The 20,718-nt window shown below is 41.9% G+C and overlaps 1 protein-coding gene across 1 annotated transcript in view; it reads left to right on the top strand.

Moving 5' to 3' along the window:
- LOC308079272 (uncharacterized protein) overlaps positions 1–19,979 on the top strand; it is a 52,591-nt gene extending 32,612 nt beyond the window's left edge. Inside the window, exons 8-13 of the mRNA XM_080420659.1 lie at positions 13,325–13,771; positions 14,367–14,801; positions 15,168–15,437; positions 15,563–15,646; positions 16,416–16,476; positions 17,545–19,979. Of these exons, the coding sequence (XP_080276785.1) occupies positions 13,325–13,771; positions 14,367–14,801; positions 15,168–15,437; positions 15,563–15,646; positions 16,416–16,476; positions 17,545–19,200 (2,953 nt within the window). The 3' untranslated portion in view covers positions 19,201–19,979. The remainder of the gene's footprint in view (positions 1–13,324; positions 13,772–14,366; positions 14,802–15,167; positions 15,438–15,562; positions 15,647–16,415; positions 16,477–17,544) is intronic.
- Positions 19,980–20,718: the final 739 nt, after the last annotated feature.

Raw genomic sequence — 20,718 nt, 5'->3', positions numbered from 1 at the left:
CTTCTCGTGTGGCTGAACGCCACTTGTCCCTCTAAGAAGTTAGTCGCCAACCACACGGGGCCGCGAAAGTAGTTAACACATTGAATGCCAGAGTTATTTCAGATGTTTCATTGAGAAAAAAAAAGTACTCAGGAGCCTAGATACAGAATTTTTAAGTTTTAAGTTAACAAGGAAGTAAAAAAATTAACCAGGGTCCTATTCCATTATTCCTAGCTGCGGTATTCAGGCGACTCGGGCCTGCTTAGAACACTATTTTTTTCAAAGTAAACGCTCCGGACCCCAAGCAGGACACTCAGAGCATCGGGGGGGGGCGCCGGAAGGCAGGGACAGGGACGGACGGTGACTCGACTGGCGTCGGACCGTCAGCTCGATCCCGAGATCCAACTAGGAGCTTTTTAACTAAAGCAACTTTAAGATATTAAAGCTATTGGAGCTGGAATTATCGCGGCTGCTGGCACCAGACTTGCCCTCCAATGGCTCCTCGTCAAAGGATTTAAAGTCCACTCATTCCAATTACAGGGCCTCCAAAGAGTCCTGGATTGCTATTTTTCGTCACTACCTCACCGTGCCGGGAGTGGGTAATTTGCGCGCCTGCTGCCTTCCTTGGATGTGGTAGCCGTTTCTCAGGCTCCCTCTCCGGAATCGAACCCTGATTCCCCGTTATCCGTGGTCACCATGGTAAGCACGTAGCGTACCATCGAAAGTTGATAGGGCAGACACTCGAATGACACATCGCCGCCACGGAGGGCGGGCGATCTGCCCGAGTTTATCCAGAGTCACCAAAGCGGACGACGCGGCGCCCGAGAGCGCCGCGCCGCGAGGGTTTAGGATCTGACCACAGTTATCCAAGTAACTGAGGAGCGATCAAAGGAACCATAACTGATTTAATGAGCCTTTCGCAGTTTCACTGTACAAGCCGTTTGTACTTAGACATGCATGGCTTAATCTTTGAGACAAGCATATGCTACTGGCAGGATCAACCAGGTAGGCCTCCTGTTCCGCCGCGGAGAGCGCGCCCAGCTGAGGCGCGCACCGTGGGGTTACCGGTCCGCGGAGACCGCCAAGGCCCCCCGTGAGAGGGAAGGCGGGAGCTCCCGGTGGCGCGCACTGCGACGGTCGCCACATCCTCCTTTGCCCTCTACCCAGGTCGACAGGATGTTACGGGGGATCGGCGCCCATGACCCGTTTCGCAGCTGTTTGGTCGGTCGCCGGAGTACGCGACACACGCAGGGTTTGAGAAACGAGTCTCCGGAGCATGCCCCTGTGGCAAACGGATCTCCTTGCCGAGCCCCGTGATGGGGCTCGAGGCGAGGCCGACCGCGGGGGCCCTCGGACGGTCCGTGGCAGGGCAACTAGGGCAGACGGGGCGTCTCGGTCTCGTTAGGCCGGTGTCGGCCGCGGAGGAGTGCGGAGGACAGGCCGGGGCCTCTCCGCACGTGGTCCCTCTGTGCCTGGTTGGGCCCGCAGGCTGCAAGCAGCGTCCGCCGAAGCACACAAGGTGCCGGCGGGGCCCTTGCAAGAGGCGGGCTACGAGTGCCAATCGGTCAGAACGTAGTGGGTTCCACGGCCTTCGGGGCGGCCTGGTTCCCGGGTCACAGTGCAGCGACTAGCGGCCGCCGGCAGGCCCGCAATCTGGGGCGGCCTGCCTGCGTTTCGTCCCCAGCGTCCGCATGCTGGTCCATATATCCGGGCTGGAAAAGGTTGCCGATAGTCCCGGGAGAGAATTTCAAAGGAGGGGGCCACTGCCGAGCCCAGATCGTCCTGGGCTCGCCGAGGACCTCCAGGGTGCCAGGCCGCCCGGCCGTGTCCGACCGGAGGCCTCTCTCTCGCCTGCCGTCGGCCCGTCCTCGGCGTCCGCACGCCTGTTCCATATATCCGGGCTGGGAAAAGTTGGGTCTGGAGTGCTTTTGGATGAAGCAGAAGTGACAGAAGGAATGCTGTCAACACTGGAGCTGTCAACACAAGGGTATCAACATCAAGACAATCCCTGAACTGCGATGGCATCTGTTCTACAAACACAGGGCAGAAAGTGACAAGCTCCCTCCAACACCTGGAGCTCTGAAGCAGCACATCTTGAGAGTCCATGTCCAAACAAGGGCATGGGCACAAGCAGCCATTGCTCTGCAGGATCCACAGCTGGATCCCCTGCAAAATGGGTACTTCAAACACTTGGATGGCATGCTGAAACCAACGACCACAGAGGTCCTCCCAGCTCCAAAGGCCATCCTTGAGATGGTTCAATGCAAGTGTAAATCTGACTGTTCTTCTGGCAGATGTTCCTGCAAAGCTAAGGACTTAGCCTGTACTGAAATGTGTCAGTGCAGCAGCCAGTGCCAGAACGATGACGATTCCCAAGCTGTGATGCACGAAAGTGATGATGATGATGATGATGATTATGATGATGCATAGAGACTGTCTATGATTACACATGTCATGATGTTTAATATGGTTACACAAACATCCAAAGTTCACAGTTAAAATAAATAAAAAGAACAGTTAGTATCTGACTGACTGCCTGGGCTGTGCTGTTTTTTACCCATATGGTGGATTATGTCAATGGGATGATAAAAAATGAAATAATAACTTGCACCATTGGATTCCTTGACCCTGAAAATGTAGGTTTAGCAGTTAAAATCAATGTTCCAGCTTATTTAGAGGCCGAGATATTAAAAAACGTACATTTTAGGGTGGCCATTTTGTAATTGCCAATATGGCCGCCGTATACACATCTGGGCAAATGGCAACATTGATTTTCTGATTCCTTAGACAATAACCTTTCCAAAAATGTATAGTTTTGCAAATCTTCAAAAAAATCCAACAAAATTACATAGTGAACATAGACCTCTCAGAGAGAAAGGTCTCCCTCCTCCTAGAGGTGCTGAAACTCCAACCAGAGAAGAAACCAGTAGAGCTGAGAATCAGGTCATATGAAGAGAGTGAAGTGAGGATCTTCCTTCAGTGTCTACCCTACATCTCACAGCTCAGGTTAATGTGTTTCCTCTCATTTAATATTTGTGTACATTTAAAATCCATCTAGCTTTTCTAAATATAATGTGGTATGATAATCCACTTTAATTAATTATCTGTCTGTCTGTCTCTCTGTCTGTCTGTCCTCCCTTTCCCTCCATATCTCCACCTCATTCTGTATTTCTTCTACAGATGCAGCAAGTCCCTCCTTCTCCAGCTCCTATCTCTGGTCTCTGAGGGCAGTGAAAGGAACACAGTGATGCGAGCAGGTTCCCTGGCTGGAGCCCTGGGTGGACAGCTGGACCTCAGTGAGAACGGACTAGATCAGAAGGCCTGTAGATGTTTGGTCCTGGTTCTGGAACACTCTGAGGGACTGACAGAACTGGACCTCAGTCACTGTCAACTCACTGACCAGCTACTAGAGACTCTGATCCCCCACCTGCACAAAGCACAAGTCCTGGAGTGAGTAGTTTTATAGAATGGAGTGGTGTGTGTGTGTGTGTGTGTGTGTGTGTGTGTGTGTGTGTGTGTGTGTGTGTGTGTGTGTGTGTGTGTGTGTGTGTGTGTGTGTGTGTGTGTGTGTGTGTGTGCGTGCGTGCGTGCGTGCGTGCGTGCGTGCGTGCGTGCGTCACCATGAGGTACTAATCTATTCCTTTGTCCTTTCTCTTCCTTGTGTTGTTGTAGTCTGAGTCACAATAATCTCACTGATGCTCTAACAGACAGATTACTCCAGCTGCTTTCCATCAATCCCTCCATCCAAACTGTACGGTGTGTAGAATGCAATACTTGTTCTCAGGTGTGTAGCTCAATCATCAACATGGTTTTCTACACACATCACATCTTTCATCCTTGATGTCTTTCCAGACTCTTCAACAACTGCTTCAAGAACACAACCCTCTTCCTGAAAGACAAACGCTTTGAAATGGTACTCATTTTACTTTTCCTCATTGTACTTGCTTAGTAATATGTTTATTGCATGCATTCTACATATTATGCACAAAAAAAAGGAAACATAGCACTAGTGTGGGGGGCTCCTTTCTCACAAATCATAGAATGGGACTTCTAGTCGTGAGATTTGTTTTGCTTTAAGCCCTGAGTTTAGTATTACGTTTATTGCCTTAATTCATCACCCGTGTCATTTCCTTGTCCCTTAGTCCCAGAGGAAGGAGGTGAGGATGAGATGCAAGGACGTCTGTGTCTCTGCCATGTTGAAGGGGCAGGGGCAAGGCATGGCAGAGTGCAGATACAGCACTTTTAATAATTCAATAATATAATAATTAATTAATAATTAATTAATTATGAAATAAATAAATACATATTGTCTTGTGGCCCCTCCTATGGATCTAATCGAAATCACTTTTGGCTCTGTGTTGTTTCAAGCTCCTCAATATGTTATTCAAAATTGTAGTAGATCAGACAATTAAAAGTTTTCATCTCTCACAAATTGTTTCTACATGTCAAAATGTTCATCTACTGGTAGAGTGCCATTGAGGCAAGGCTAAGAGCCAGGAATCACAGTAAGTCAGTCGGCAGGGAACTGGTGCTGTAGTCTTATAAGGTTCATACTTTATTTAATATCCATGATTTGATGTAATATTCTCTTTTCTCTTTTTTGCATGGTGAGATGGAAGCAGAGTCTGATCATCATCATGATGATGATGTGACATCCACGCCACTATACAGGAAACGGCATCAAGGTCCCTCATCACAAGATTATCCACGGGTAGTTCCCCCCTCTGTTGCTACGGTGTCTCCCCATCCCCCCATGTTGCCTTCCCCATCCGTATCACAACAGGCCTCCCAACATTCCCCAGAAGAAATGTCATGTGACACAGCCTGTGATTTCTCAACCACAGACCATCCTGTTACAGTGTCACTGTCCTCTCCACATCCTTCATTGGAGCTCCAAGATGAAACTGATCTAAGTAGACGCTTCAGTGGTTTGAGGATGGGAGAATCCAGCTCCCTTCCTCGTTCTCACAGCTTACCCTCACTGAGCCAAAGTCCATGCGTAGAGAACAAGGCTAAGCGGTCCCACAGTTTAAATGATCTTGTACTATTGGACCAAACACAGAAAATTACACCTGACATCATTGTTGTAGAAAACAAGGAAAGATACAGGTTCCACTGCACCCAAGCAGGACTGTTCCAATGCAGCGTGACCGACCTGGTGTTTAAGATGGAGACAGAGACAGATGTGATTTACAGGACAGTTCCTTGGAACCGAAGGCTTCAAGCCCAGCTTGGCAAGAGGCCTGCAGGACCACTGTTTGACATCAAATGTCCTCCGGGGTCTGCATGTCAGTTACACCTTCCACACTGTGAAATCCTCTCCATGGGTGGAGGCAAGTCCTTGTATGTTGTCCATGTGATAGATGAGGGCATTGAGTTTATCAAGCCCGATGTGATCACAGATACTCACGTCATCATAAATATAACAGAATTTTCACTCTACGGTATTATAAGTACAGGTTTAAAAGAGTTAACCAAATTCGTTTACGACAGTCCCCCCAGTCCTATCCGTGCATTGGTGTTGCCGTTTTATACACCACCAACGGATGATAATCCACGTTCAATCTTGAAAGTATTGCTGCTTCCTGGGAACGTTGTGCTGGATGAAGTGCTGAACGTAAGGAGGAAGAGAGATTTACATGGAGAAGAGATTTACATCGAAGTCCCTCCCTGCAAACTAATCCCAGATCAAGAATACAGCCTCTCCACTTCCCCTCAACACGATTCCATCATAATTCAACCAAAGAAGACAACATTTGAAGTTGATGAATCTTCTTATACAAATTACATGCCAACATTTGATGTGATCTTAAAGGAAAGGTTTAGGGATGATGTTATGTTGCTTCTAAAACCCCTTTACCACTTGCATGAAATGCCTGTTGTAGACAGTAACACATCAGACAGTGCTTGGGAACATTTTGTATCCCTTCAAGCTCCTGCTTTAAGAAGACAACACGTTGAGCACACACTGAGTCTTGAAGTGAAAGACAGACTATTTACTGTGCGGAGCAGCTTCATCGACAGCATTTCAGCTCCCAGTCTCAAATGTATTGTGGACAAACTTTTCGAGAAGAGGATGCTAACTGACTCTGAGCAGGAAGAGGCCAATGGGATGCAGGCGAGGGAGGACATGGCACGTTTTGTCATCGATACAGTGAGGAGAAAAGGACCTGATGCGAGTTCAAGCATGATATTGATTCTCTGTGATATCGACCCACTCCTCTCTGGACATCTTGGGTTGATGTAAAACTGTACAGATGGACTTAAAATACCTTCAGTATGTAGTCAACGTCCTACCTCGTTTTCCGTTCTTTCCATAAGGGTCCATTTGGTTACATCTGTACGCTCTCTGAGTTACAAATAGATGAATGAACACTGGGGATTTTATAAAGAAAGCTAGATGTACTGTATTCCCACAACCAAGTGACTGACAGGCAGCCCACACTGGGCTACAGCCTATGATCACAGGCCTACTGACATGTCTCAGTACCCAGAACCCACACTGAGTTTGTTAATAAAGGCCTTCCCTTTATTTGCCTGGAATGACCTTTAATTGTCTAATATCATATAGTATTACCTGCTGCTATATGTTGATGTACCTTATGTCTAACCTTATACTGTACCAGTTGGATTTGCTATGTGTATATATACTGTATTTAGATATCTTGTTGATTTGCCTTTATTTTTCTCCCTGTGTCTCTGTGTACAGTGTAATGTTGATTACTGTATAGTAGTTTTATATTTATCTCATAAACATGACCTTTCATTTCATGTTGTCCTTCTGTGTCTTGCATATGACAGCTGCCATTCTTTGCTTGAAAAAGTGTCTACCTTGTAAAAAAAGATAAAATGAAAAAAGTCCTAGCCTATTATACAGTATGACATGCCTAAAATATGGGGAAAAAAAGTATGCAGGAGCCGAGATACAGGATTTTAAATTATAAGTTAACCAGGGAGTGAATGGAGCAGTAAATCTTCGGATGACTTTTTTTATTGGAAATGACGGAGATCTCTACTTTACATTTTGAAGAGACTCTTGAGATATAGCAGCCCTGTCACGACTACTCTGCTCTGCAGGAATTTCCTGGAGGCCATCATTAAGGCCACTGTTCCCCCTCAGTCAGGCCTCATGCCCTTCAAAAACTGATTTGCTCTGAGGCCACAGTGGCCTTGCCCCACCCTCATTGTTTTCACCTTTTCCTCCTCTGCCACTTTCCTGTCAATACAGTGTTTAGACACCTGAGTGTTTGGTTGACATTCTGACTCCCATGACTCCCATCTTCATATTATTGCAGTGACTGATTAGACTAGGACTGAGGGTCTTTTGACTCAGGAGTTTGTATAAATATTGGTCATTTGTAAATACCAATTAATTATTTTGTGAAATAATGTTGTTTATTTATTTATGTATTTATCTGACAATTACAATTCTATTAATTATTTCTAATCATGGTTTTATTTGATGGCCTTGCTGACCCATGGCATTTGACCTTTGTGTTCTCATAAAATGGACACCAACACCAAAGGCCAAGTGGACTTGAATGATGAAGCTAGGCCTGCTGCAGCTGTGGCTTTAACACTTGACATCATGATAAGTGGGGCGGCCATGGCTGAGTCAGGTTCGATTCATGGCCCCGGTGTTCCTTAGCAAGACACTCGACCCCTAACTGCTCGCCCCCTGCTCTCCTCCTCTGTGAGCAGCAATCAGCTGGGTGAAGCTGAACAGTGAAATTCCCCCACGGGAGCATCACACATGCACACTGGTCTAATTAATTATACATTAATTAATTGATTACTAGAACCAGGTGTGGTTATTTGATTAGTAAGTAAAAATGGACCCAACATGTTTTAGAATATTTGAGTTTGATTAGAATTGTGTCTAATGTAATAGCACCACACCAAAATGGTCTGGTATTTTTATTGTAATACTTTCTTGAGGTATAGGGCTTAACATCACTAAATATCTTGTAAATTGTTAGGTTTAACACATGCAAATAAATCATTTTAGGTGTTTATCAGTGTTTAACTATAGTTTATTATATTGGAAGCAAGTTAATAAAATCAGTTGTGTTGTGCTTATTTAGTATGTCCAACATGAAAATAAGATCCATTTCTGAATCAATTAATGCACAAATGGAGACAAATTAAATGTTTCACAAGCATTTTAGTCACAATTGTATCAAAGAGTGTTGAAAGGTGCGTTTTATGGCTCCATCTAGGGGATATACTGGAGAGATACATGGCTCTGTGTGTGGAAAGCTGCTTTCTTTTTGCTGCTCAGTGCTCAGTGCTCACATCCGGTCTAAAGCCCGCCTACATATCTGGTAACTTTCACCCACACATACACGGACGCACCGTTTCCGTATCTGCTCCATACCCAGACCGGATCAGCAACCTGCAAAGTGAATTCATTCCAGTCTACTTCCTGAGGAAGTTCACCTTAACTAACGTCTTTTTAGTTTCGAGTTTATTCGGTTACTGGTGACACTGAATGTATTTACATCAGACTGACAAGGTGATAAGGACATTACATTGGTAAGAAATGTGAATTAGAAATAATTCTCAATCATTTAGATCTCCAATTTACTTCTACTGTAACTTTTGCATATTTTGAGAACATTATTGTTGTAGTAGGCTGTAGCTACATAGTTTAGTTGTTTGTGAGATGAACCATTTTATTCAGTAGATCTAGAGTTTGTCGTGACCTTTTGTTGCTGTAACTTATTGTTAAGTTTTGTTATATTTTTACTTGATTTTATGTGGTCATAGAGACATAGATACATGTTGATCAACTTGATACAACTTGTGTTGGAACTGGGGAGTGTTAGCCCTGGATCAATACGGTCATCGAGAGTCTTGTATCAAAAGTAGGGGAGTGTCTGCTGCTGAGAGCTGAATACAGGAAGCCTACATTGTTTTTATGTATATCCTGCAGGACATTATTATAATAATTATTATTTTATGTATTTATTATTCTATGTATTTATTTTACAGGTAGCACTGCAGACAAGCAGGCATGCAGTGACAGTACTGTGGGAAGCTTGGTGACATGAGGTAGGATACTGTACGATACAAGGACTGACAATCTGTTTAATATGTTTATTGTCACATATTACAATCCTCAAGGTCACCTTTATGAATTATTATTAAATTAAATAATTATCATACAAAGCAGAGGCTATACAGACAGACCACCATTTTTCATAACATGGATCTTTTTATTCAAACTTTAGTGTTAAAAGTTGTTATAACTTTTATTCTGGTGTTTTTCAAACCAACAATATATTTCAGTATATCTTATTATGTCAATGCTTTTATATTTCAGTACTTTTACACAGATAACGAAATACAAATGTTTTTCAACATAATAAAAAATGCCTACAAACATTAGACATAAGGGATAAGGCACCACGCAAGATAGGGCCCTTAATGTGTACGGAACCCCTGGGGGTCCTCAGAGTTACTGCAGGGGGGCCACCAAATCTTTTTGTGATAGGATCTTTCTTGTTACATTAACCACTTGCAACCTAGCATCCCTATTCTGAGGGGAACATTAGCCAAAAATAGCAGATCTACAAGCTCACAACTGGCTATTTTTGGCAACGTGGTTTGGTGTAGAAGGGAAAAGGAGCAAACCAAGTACAAAGTCAAAGTCAAGTTGAGGGTTTAAGTGGTTAAGTGTCTGAAATAAACTAAAACCATTAATTCACACAACAGTGACAGTCAATGAAGCCATCTATGAAATCTATGAACAATTTTATACAACATGTAGTGGGGGTCCCTGCGTCATCTGTCTCTCAGCTAAGGGGTCCTTGGGCTGAAAAACGTTGAAGACCCCTGAACTAGAGTGTACTCCTCCCTCTGCTCCATTATAAACTTCACCCAGCACCCTGTAATGGTTTAATCTATGGACAGAGGTATTTTAGAATTACAATGTCTATACAGTGTAGTGAACTTTTTAATGCTGTTGTTTTTTTACTCCAAGCAAACTAAGAACTTATACTGAGTTCATAATACCTTTCCTGTTTGTTTAATATTGTTTGTGTAGGAGTTGAAGAACCAAAAGTGTTTTTAGATGTCTTTCTTTTGTTCATGTCAGGTAAGTTCTTCTTGTACATTATTTCACATTATTTGTAAACTGCTGCAGCATCTGATCTATGTCTATACGAGTGGAATAATAACATGTATAATATTGCTGCAGAGGGGAATGGAAGCACCATACATATTAAACCAAAGAAATGCCTTTCTTTCATTCATGTCAGAGACATAAATAAACAGCTTCAAAGAGATCCTGGACCAGCAAGCAGCACAAGTCTTCACCTGTTACACTATATGTTTGAGAATAAAGTGACAATATGGCGTGCCATTCTAAAGGTACTGTGTGTAAAGGAAACATTAGCAAATACAGACAGTATTTAACACTGAAAAGTTGATAACTTTTTGCACTGTGAATGTGACATGCTGTAGAGTTGTGTGTAGATAGTGTTAAAATATAAACCCACTATAAATGATAAATAATAAATAAACCTGAAGCCACTTTACCCACCATCTACAGTCTGGACCATAGACCTCTCAAAGAGAAAGGTGTCTGACCTCCTAGCGGCGTTGAAACTCCAACCAGAGAAGAAACCAGTAGAGCTGACAGGCTGGTCATATGAAGAGAGTGAAGTGAGGATCTTCCTTCAGTGTCTACCCTACATCTCACAGCTCAGGTTAATGTGTTTCCCTTCATTGAATATTTGTTTACATGTAAACGCGATCTCAACAGATTTATTTTTAGATAATAAGGATGATTTATGCACTCTTACTTTTTTGTTTAACAATGTCCCCATTTTGGGCAAAGATTTCCAAAACCGTTTAAGAATATAGAAAATAGCAGATCTACAAGCTCACAACGTTTCATGAAGCGATGTAATTGTGAGCCTGTACATCGTCTATTTTAGCTGAATGACAAAGTGTAAAATAGGGCTTATGTGGTAAGAGATTTATTATCAAATTTATAATAGTTTTATAAGTTAAAGGTAGGGTAAGTGATATTTTTGGGTTAAAACAAAAAGTATTTTTTTTAAAGGTTTGAGCACTATATTCTGATAGTAATCATTGCTATAGAGTGTTTGTTCAGTAACAGGAGTCTCCCCGTCTCTCCAGCTCTTAAATAAACAGAAAATACATTTTCTGGTAGGTGTCAAAATCTCAGCCAATCAGGAGAAAGTACCCATTTTTAAGCTTTATTTTTATAGTGTTCCAGTTCTAATTTTGCCTGCTCATTTCTTAGTGTCATCACTTCCAATTTCACTTGTTTAATCTATATCCTGATTGAGTTCTCTATCCTGATTGGATAAAATAGGAAATGAAACTGAAACTGAAACGAAAATGCATTTTATGTTTTATAAAGAGCTGGAGAGACATGGAGACTCCTTATATGGACAGGACACCCTATATTAACGAGCACTATCAGAACATAGACCCATTTTGCAATTATTTGAATAATTGCAAATCACTTACTCTACCTTTAAATATATCATTCACTTTAGAGTTGTCTTTGTTTTCCATTGTCTCTCTCTTTAACCTAAAATCTGATGGATGCAGTGTCCATCATTGTTTTGTTCTGTTTATGATGCAGAGATCAATATTTCATGTTGGTTTTAAATTTAATTTGTTGCAGTTTCACATGGCTAGGAAGGTCAGCATCAACAAAGTTCCTGGGGAAGCTCATCTGTGAAGCAGCAGAACAGGAAGAAGAAACAGGAGAGAAGTTTATGGAATTGTTGTCTTCTGTGTGTAATTACAAAACATTCCCCCTCATTGACTGGCATGATGATTGGAGACACAGGAAGTATCAATGTGATGTACTACTGGACCTATACTCCTATGTGAAGAACTATGAGACTCAAACAGGCAGAAGTGTTCTTCCAGCATTACAACCAGTTTACCGGACAGTTCCTACAGTCTGGTCCATAGACCTCTCAGAGAGAAAGGTTTCCCTTCTCTTAGAGGTGATGAAACTCCAACCAGAGAAGAAACCAGTAGAGCTGAGAGGCTGGTCAGATGAAGAGAGTGAAGTGAGGATCCTCCTTCAGTGTCTACCCTACATCTCACAGCTCAGGTTAATTTGTTTCCTTTAATTTGATATTTGTCTATATAAAAGCCATCCAGATTATCTATAAAGATAATGAATAATGATTATCCAATTTTGAACTGTCACATTTTTTGCACTGAATTTACAACAGACAAATATACATTTATTATTCTATTTATAAATCTCGCTATGAAATGGAGAAAACAGTCAGTATGCCCTCCGTCCGTCCCTCAGTAATTTTTTTCTCCTAAATGGGTTGACCAATCGATCTGAATTGGCACATTCAGATCTGTGAGCTTTAAGCTGTTTATTAGCATTTTTGCCATGGGCTATGGGATCTCTACACAGTAAAATACATTTTACCTCTAAGGGTCCATTTGGTTACATGTTTACACTCAGAGTTACTAATAGATATAATAAAACTGAGGATTTTATGTTGTAGTCGTGGTGACGGTCCAAAGTCTGCACGTTTTAATATAAAGAGCTGTGCAGCATATCCAGAGTCAACTAGAGAAAGTATATACTGTATGCTATACTGTAAGTATGCAATGCCAGGGGAGGGTAGAGTACTGGAAATCTGTTCTCAAGTAAAAGTACAACTTCTCCCATAAAAAAGTACTCGAGTAAAGTACAAATGAAACCAGTAGAGAGGATAGACTAGTTGTCATTTGAACATCAAGTGAAGTGAGGATCTTCCTTCAGTGTCTAACCTCTCACAACTCAAGTTAATGTGTTTGTCTTTTATTGAATATTTGTCTAAGTATGAAAGCTGTCTCAACAGATGTTTGTTTTTTGGTTGTTGTTGTTTTTAAGATAATGAGGTATGATTTATGTACTCTTATGTATTTAACCACTTTCAACCTGGTGTCCCTATTTTAGGCATGTCATTATAGGCAAAAATAGTAAATCTACAAGCTCACAAAAGCATCATCAAGTGATCTATGTGAGCTTGTAGATCAGCTATCTTCATCACGTGACACTGTTGAATGACAAAGTATGAAATAGGGCTTAAGTGGTTAAAAGGGATTGATTATTTGTAACCTTTTTGATTTTATCCCAGCATCAAATGATGGTATCTTTTTTCATAGCTTGGTTATTCTTCATAGGGTTAGACGTTTAGTATATCATACACTTTAAAGTTTCCTTTTAATTCCACTGACCCTTTAACCTGAAATCTGATAGATACAGTGTTGACCTTTTTTATTTTATTCTGTTTATGATAGAGAGATCAATATTTCATGTTGATTTTCATTTAAACTGCTGCAGTGTTGCTGATGGAAGGTCGGGATCGTCAAAAACAACCACGGTCCTGGGGAAGCTCATCTGTGAAGCAGCTGAACGGGACGAACGAACAGGAGAGAAGTTTATGGAATTGTTGTCTTCTGTGTGTATTTACAAAACATTCCCCCTCATTGACTGGCATGATGATTGGAGACACAGGAAGTATCAATGTGATGTACTACTGGACCTATACTCCTATGTGAAGAACTACGAGACTCAAACAGGCAGAAGTGTTCTTCCAGCATTACAACCAGTTTACCAGTCAGTTCCTACAGTCTGGTCCATAGACCTCTCAAAGAGAAAGGTGTCCCTCCTCCTAGCGGTGCTGAAACTCCAACCAGAGAAGAAACCAGTAGAGCTGACAGGCTGTCCAGATGTCGAGAGGGAAGTGAGGATCTTCCTTCAGTGTCTACCCTACATCTCACAGCTCAGGTTAATGTGTTTAATTTGATTCATTATACATGATTATTTATCATTTGTCTATATATAAAAGCCATCCAGCTTTAATATAAAGATAATTAAGGTATGATTATCCAATTGAATTAATTATGAACCTATTATTTGTCACTTTCTATGCACTGAATTTACAACAGACAAATATAAATTTGAATTGTATTATTCTATACTGTATGTATACGTCATCTTAGGCAGAAATATCCCAAAAAGTTGCATGTCTACAAGCTCACAAAAGCATCATGAAGTGATGCGTTGTGAGCTTGTAGATCAGCTATCTTCATGACGTGACACTGTCAAATGACAAAGTATGAAATAGGGCTTAAGTCGTTAAAAGGTATTGATTATTTGTAACTTTTGTGATTTCATCCCATTTTCAAATGATGCACTGTACGTCTTCATAGCTTGGTTATTCTTTATGATAGGTTTAGAAATTAAGTATATCATACACTTTCATTTTCCGACTCTTTAACTGAAATCTGATAGACACAGTGTTGATTTTTTCATTTAATTTTATTCTGGTTATGATACAGAGATCAATATTTCATGTTGGTTTTCATTTAAACTGTTGCAGTGTTGCTGATGGAAGGTCAGGAACAAAGATCCTGGGGAAGCTCATCTGTGAAGCAGCAGAACGGGAAGAAGAAACAGGAGAGAAGTTTCTGGAATTGTTGTCTTCTGTGTGTAATTACAAAACATTCCCTTTTATTGACTGTGATGATGATTGGAAACACAGAAAGTATCAATGTGATGTACTACTGGACCTATACTCCTTTGTGAAGAACTATGAGACTCAAACAGGGAGAAGTGTTCTTCCAGCATTACAACCACTTTACCAGTCACTTCCTACAGTCTGGTACATAGACCTCTCAGAGAGAAAGATCTCCCTCATCCTAGAGGTGCTGAAACTCCAACCAGAGAAGAAACCAGTAGAGCTGAGAGGCTGGTCAGATGAAGAGAGTGAAGAGAGGATCTTCCTTCAGTGTCTACCCTACATCTCACAGCTCAGGTTAATGTGTTTCCTTTCATTTAATATATTTGTCTATATTTAAAAGCCATCCAGCTTTTATAAAGATAATGAGGTATGATAATCCACTTTCATTAATTATTTATTGAATATTTGTCACTGCACTGAATTTACAAGAGACAAATGTAATTGAATCTTTGCGCGTACGTGCGTGTGTGCCTGTTTGCGTCTGTCTGTCTGTCTGTCTGTCTGTCTGTCTGTCTGTCTGTCTGTCTGTCTGTCTGTCTGTCTGTCTGTCTGTCTGTCTGTCTGTCTGTCTGTCTGTCTGTCTGTCTGTCTGTCTTTCCTTCCCCTCCATAACTCGAGAACTGTCCGTCCGATCGACTTCATTCTGTATTTCTTCTACAGATGCAGCACATCCTTCCTTCTCCAGCTCCTATCTCTGGTCTCTGAGGGCAGTGAAAGGAACACAGTGATGCGAGCAGGTTCCCTGGTTGGAGCCCTGGGTGGAAAGCTGGACCTCAGTGAGACCAGACTAGATCAGAAGGCCTGTAGATGTTTGGCCCTGGTTCTACAACACTCTGAGGGACTGACAGAACTGGACCTCAGTCACTGTCAACTCACTGACCAGCTACTAGAGACTCTGATCCCCCACCTGCACAAAGCACAAGTCCTGGAGTGAGTAGTCTACTAGTCTTATAGAATGACGTTTTGTGTGTGTGTGTGCGTGTATGTGTACGTGTGTGTGCGTGTTTGTATACTAATCTATTCCTTTGTCCTTTCTCTTCCTTGTGTTGTTGTAGTCTGAGTCACAATAATCTCACTGATGCTCTAACAGACAGATTACTCCAGCTGCTCTCCATCAATACCTCTATCCAAACTGTACGGTGAGTAGACTTGAGCTGGACTTACACTACAAGATAATCGGGGTTATTTTTGGTCGGAAACAACCCTCCCAAGTATCAGGGGGGCGTGCCGTACCCCAGCCTAGATCGGGAGTGAATCTCGGGCAAAAATACCGTCTAGTGTGAGGATTCAAAGATCCAATCTTAACGCTCTGGAGTTGCTCACAAACGTTTGATATTTATCTGGATCGCTACTGTCTGGAACGGCACAGTGGGGGACCGAAAGAAAGACGTGAAGTGAATGAGAGGAGACCGGACCAAACAACCTGTGGTGCGTTGGACAGCTGAGGCTTGTAGATGTATGTGGGACAAGGCATTTTCCTGGTCTGAATAATACAGCATCAATTATTCAATTATTATAATAATATCGCAGAGCAAGGCAGCCGACCAACGTGATATTTATTACATTATTCATTATTTCTGCGTTCGGGCAAGCCCGAGAATCTGGATAGAATCCTGTAGTGTGTGATGCTCTATGATTTTAAAACCGTGTATTGTGTGCATGTTTAAGATATTCTGATGTTTTAAGATTATCCTGTAGTGTGTGATGCTAGCAGATTTCAAAATAGTTTAAGATTAAAAAAATCCTTTAGTGTGAGTCCAGCTTTATGTTTGAATGTTTGCATTATTAATAGAATAACTGTTCAGTGACCATTCAGTGACTCGGGTGTGTTGATCAGTCATCAACATGGTTTACTACACACATCAAACCTGTTGAAGTAAAATGTTTCATCCTTTGATGTCTTTCCAGACTCTTCAACAACTGCTTCAAGGACACAACCCCCTTCCTGAAAGACAAGCGCTTTGAAATGGTACTCATTGTTCCAATGCTCATTGTACTTGTTTACTAATTTATTCATTGCAAGCAAGTACAATGAGGTGCACCCAATGTTCACTTAATTACCGTAACATGATTTTTAATACCTTTTGATACCACATTGGAATGCAATCTAATACCAATTCCATTGTCATATTTGTCAGAGAATTACATAATACCAGTAGGGACTATAAGGCCTGAATTTCTTTATTAAGTACAAGAATGTATTGACATTTATGTCACATTTTCTGTCAGTATGTCCCAGCTAACATTTGCTTAATAACATCACACAATCTAGTATAGCTTTGTATTAAGCTTATTGTCTAATAGGCTATACTTTGTCGTATGTTTAGCAGAGGGTTAATGTTGTTATTGAGATGTTTCATTATTGTTTTCATTTCACCACAGTGACAAACAGTGTTGAGGTTTAGGGCAAACACTATCATTACCTATCTGTCTGTCACCTACTGTATGGAATGCTGCAAATGCTGCTCTGTTCACAGAGCATCTCATCTGCATGTGTGTTTAACCTGTAGGGAGGCTAATTCTGATTCACTTTTTTCCATCCTTGCGTCCCTCACAAGGAAGGAGGTGAGGGGGCAAGGCCGAGTGCGGTCTTGCGATTCACAGAATTAGAAACAAATGTAGTTGTCAGGTATTACGACACGCTTTCAATAGAGAATTGATGCCAAAAGTATACATTTGTGGCACCGCCTATGGGTCTAACTTAAATAGCTTTGGCTCTGTGTTGCTTATAGGCCCCTTAAGGTTCTATTCAAAATTGTGGTTGATCAGACAAAGTGTGCATGGTTTTTGCCCTTTTTCTTTTCTATTGAAAATAGGGCTTCCCACAAATGTCAAAATGTGCCATGTGTCATGAAGTAAGGCATGTTAGAACATCAGCAGAGAGTCAGGGATCACACAGCAGTCAGTCAGCAGGGAGTAGCATTTGGAGAGCTGGTGCTGTAGAACTAAGAGTAGTCTTATTTGGTTCGTAGTTATTTGTTTATTTAATATCCATGATTTGATTTAATATTCTCTTTTCTCTTTTTTGCATGGTGAGATGGAGGCTGATTCTGATCATCATGGTGGTGATGTGGCATCCATAACTCCATACCAGAAACAGCTTGAAGGTCCCTCATTACAAGATTCTCCGCAGGAAATAGGTCCACCCTCTGTTGCTATAGTGTCCCCCCATACCCCCATGTTGCCTTCCCCATCCGTATCACAACAGGCTTCCCAATTACATTCCCCAGAAGAAACGTCATGTGACACAGCCTGTGATTTCTCAACCACAGACCATCCTGTTACAGAGTCACTGTCCTCTCCACATCCTTCATTGGAGCCCCAAGGTGAAACTGATCTTAGTAGATGCTTCAGTGGTTTGAGCATGGGAGAATCCAGCTCCCTGCCTCTTTCTCACAGCTTACCCTCACTGAGCCAAATTCCATGCATTGAGAGCAAGGCAGGTTTCAGAGCAAAGCGGTCCCACAGTTTAAATGATGTTACACTATTGGACAAAACACAGAAAATTACACCTGACATCATTGTTGTAGAAAACAAGGAAAGCTACTGGTTCCACTGCACCCAAGCAGGACTGTTCCAATGCAGCGTAACCGGCCTGGTGTTTAAGATGGAGACAGAGACAGATGTGACTTACAGGACAGTTCCTTGGAACCGAAGGCTTCAAGCCCAGCTTGGCGAGAGGCCTGCAGGACCACTGTTTGACATCAAATGTCCTCCGAGGTCTGTGTGTCAGTTACACCTTCCACACTGTGAGATCCTCTCCATGGGTGGAGGCAAGACCTTGTATGTTGTCCATGTGATGGATGATGGCATTGAGTTCATCAAGCCCGATGTGATCACAGAAACTCATGTCATCATAAATATAACTGAATTTTCACCCCTTGGTGTCGTAATTACAGGTGTAAAAGAGTTGGTAAATTATTTTTTCAGCAGCCCGGCCCCCAGTCCCCCCAGTCCTATCCGAGCATTGGTTTTGCCCTTTTATACACCCCCAACCGATGATAATGCACGTTCAATCCTGAAAATATTGCTGCTTCCTGGGAACGTTGTGCTGGATGAAGTGCTGAACATAAGGAGGAAGAGGCATGGAGAAGAGATTTACATTGAAGTCCCTCCATGTGAACTAATCCCAAAGCAAGAATACACCCTCTCCACTTCCCCTCAAGAAGATTCCATCATAATTCAACCAAAGAAGGCAAAATTTGAAGTTGATGAAGCCTCCTATACCAATTATATGGCAACATTTGACGTGATCTCAAAGGAAAGGTTTAGGAATGATGTTAGGCTGCTTCTAAAACCCCTTTCCCACTCCCATGAAATGCCTGTTGTAGACAGTAACACATCAGACTGTGCATGGGAATGCTATGTACCCCTTTCAGCTCCTGCTTTAAGAAGACAACAAGTTGAGCACACACTGAGTCTTGAAGTGAAAGACAGGCTGTTTTCTGTGCGGAGCAGCTTCATCGACAGCATTTCAGCTCCCAACCTCAAATGTGTCGTGGATAAACTTTTCGAGAAGAGGATGCTAACTGAAGTTGAGCGGGAGACGGCCGAAGGGATGCAGGGGAAACACGAAAAGGCAACTTTTGTCATCGATACAGTGAGGAAAAAAGGAGCTTTTGCAAGTGCAAGCCTGATATTGATTCTCTGTGAAATCGACCCACTCCTCTCTGGACATCTTGGGTTGATGTAAAACACCAATGTAGTTAAAATATCTTCAAGTATCTAGTCAACATCCTGCCTAGTTTTTCTATCTTTCCATAAGGGTCCATTTGGTTACATCTGTACACTCTCTGAGTTACAAATAGATGAATGAACACTGGGGATTTTATAAAGAAAGCTGGATCTACTGTATTCCCACAACCAAGTGACTGTCAGGCAGCCAGCCCACACTGGACTACAGCGTACGATCACAGGCCTACTGACATGTCTCAGTACCCAGAACCCATACTGGACTACAGCGTACGATCACAGGCCTACTGATATGTCTCAGTACCCAGAACCCACACTGGACTACAGCCTACGATCACAGGCCTACTGATATGTCTCAGTACCCAGAACCCACACTGGACTACAGCCTACGATCACAGGCCTACTGACATGACTCAGTACCCAGAACCCACACTGAGTTTGTTTTTAAAAAAAAAGGCCTTCCGTTTATTTGCCTGGAATTAACTTAAAAGAAAACTCTGATACCGCAGGCTTTTATTGCTTGATACGTTTTTTTAACCTTATTGTCTAATATCATGCACAGTATTACCTGCTGCTATGTTGATGTACCTTATGTCTAACGTCATGTACATACTGTACCAGATGGATATGCTATGTGTACATATGGCTTTAACCATGCCTAAGAAGAGCAGCATTAGGTACTCCTCTCGTTTTTGTAGACATTGGAGAGGGCATCTGTATGGTTTTTAGATGTAGCCTACCTCTTTGTTGTGTTGTCCCCTGTATTGTCTTTTTTATGGATTAGAGTCTGAGATAAAGATGAATTGATATGTATTTTGTTGATTGTCTTTTTATCTCCACTTGCTACACCCACCCCTGTGTCAGTATATCCAGGATACATAATCCTTTTCACAATTATCTGGTTAAGTTTCCTACCCTATTTTGTGAAATACAATTCCGACCATCTCACTTCTACAAACTCTGCTACCAACTCTCCAAGTAGCCTCTCCCATATCCTTAAACTCATCATGTCATCTATGTCTGCATCCCAAAATGATATTGTTATTTCCATAACACACTCCAAGCAATGTTATAAATGGTGCTGTATATACAGTAGTTGTTTCAGGAATACATTACATAATGTGCATCTTTGATTTTGACAGCTTTGGTCAGATTCAAAAGGATTCCCAAATGTAATTGAATGAAACACTTGCAGGTGGTTCATTCAGTGGTCTGAAAGCTCATCACTAACATTAATAAACATATTTTGTTTATTTAATTAAAGAGTGCTGCATAGACATAGACTCTACGTAAAAAGTGCCTTGATAACTCTTGTGACTTGGTGAAATACAATGTAATTTATGACTAATTCGGTACAAAAATGTCGGAGGTTTCTTCTTTTTCTTTTCTCTTCATCCCAAAAGTGGGGGGGGGGGGATATTCATCCCCCAATGGAACTGTCCAACCCCCCCCCCCCCCAGTTGAATTTAACTGAGTTTTATTCAACAGTTCCTTTTTCATTTTGCTCGTTGCTACAGTA

This window comes from Gymnoscopelus braueri (genome assembly GCF_963280865.1).
Source record: "Gymnoscopelus braueri genome assembly, chromosome: 23".
In the NCBI taxonomy this organism is placed as follows: Eukaryota; Metazoa; Chordata; class Actinopteri; order Myctophiformes; family Myctophidae; genus Gymnoscopelus; species Gymnoscopelus braueri.
This window is presented reverse-complemented; position numbering and strand designations above follow the sequence as displayed.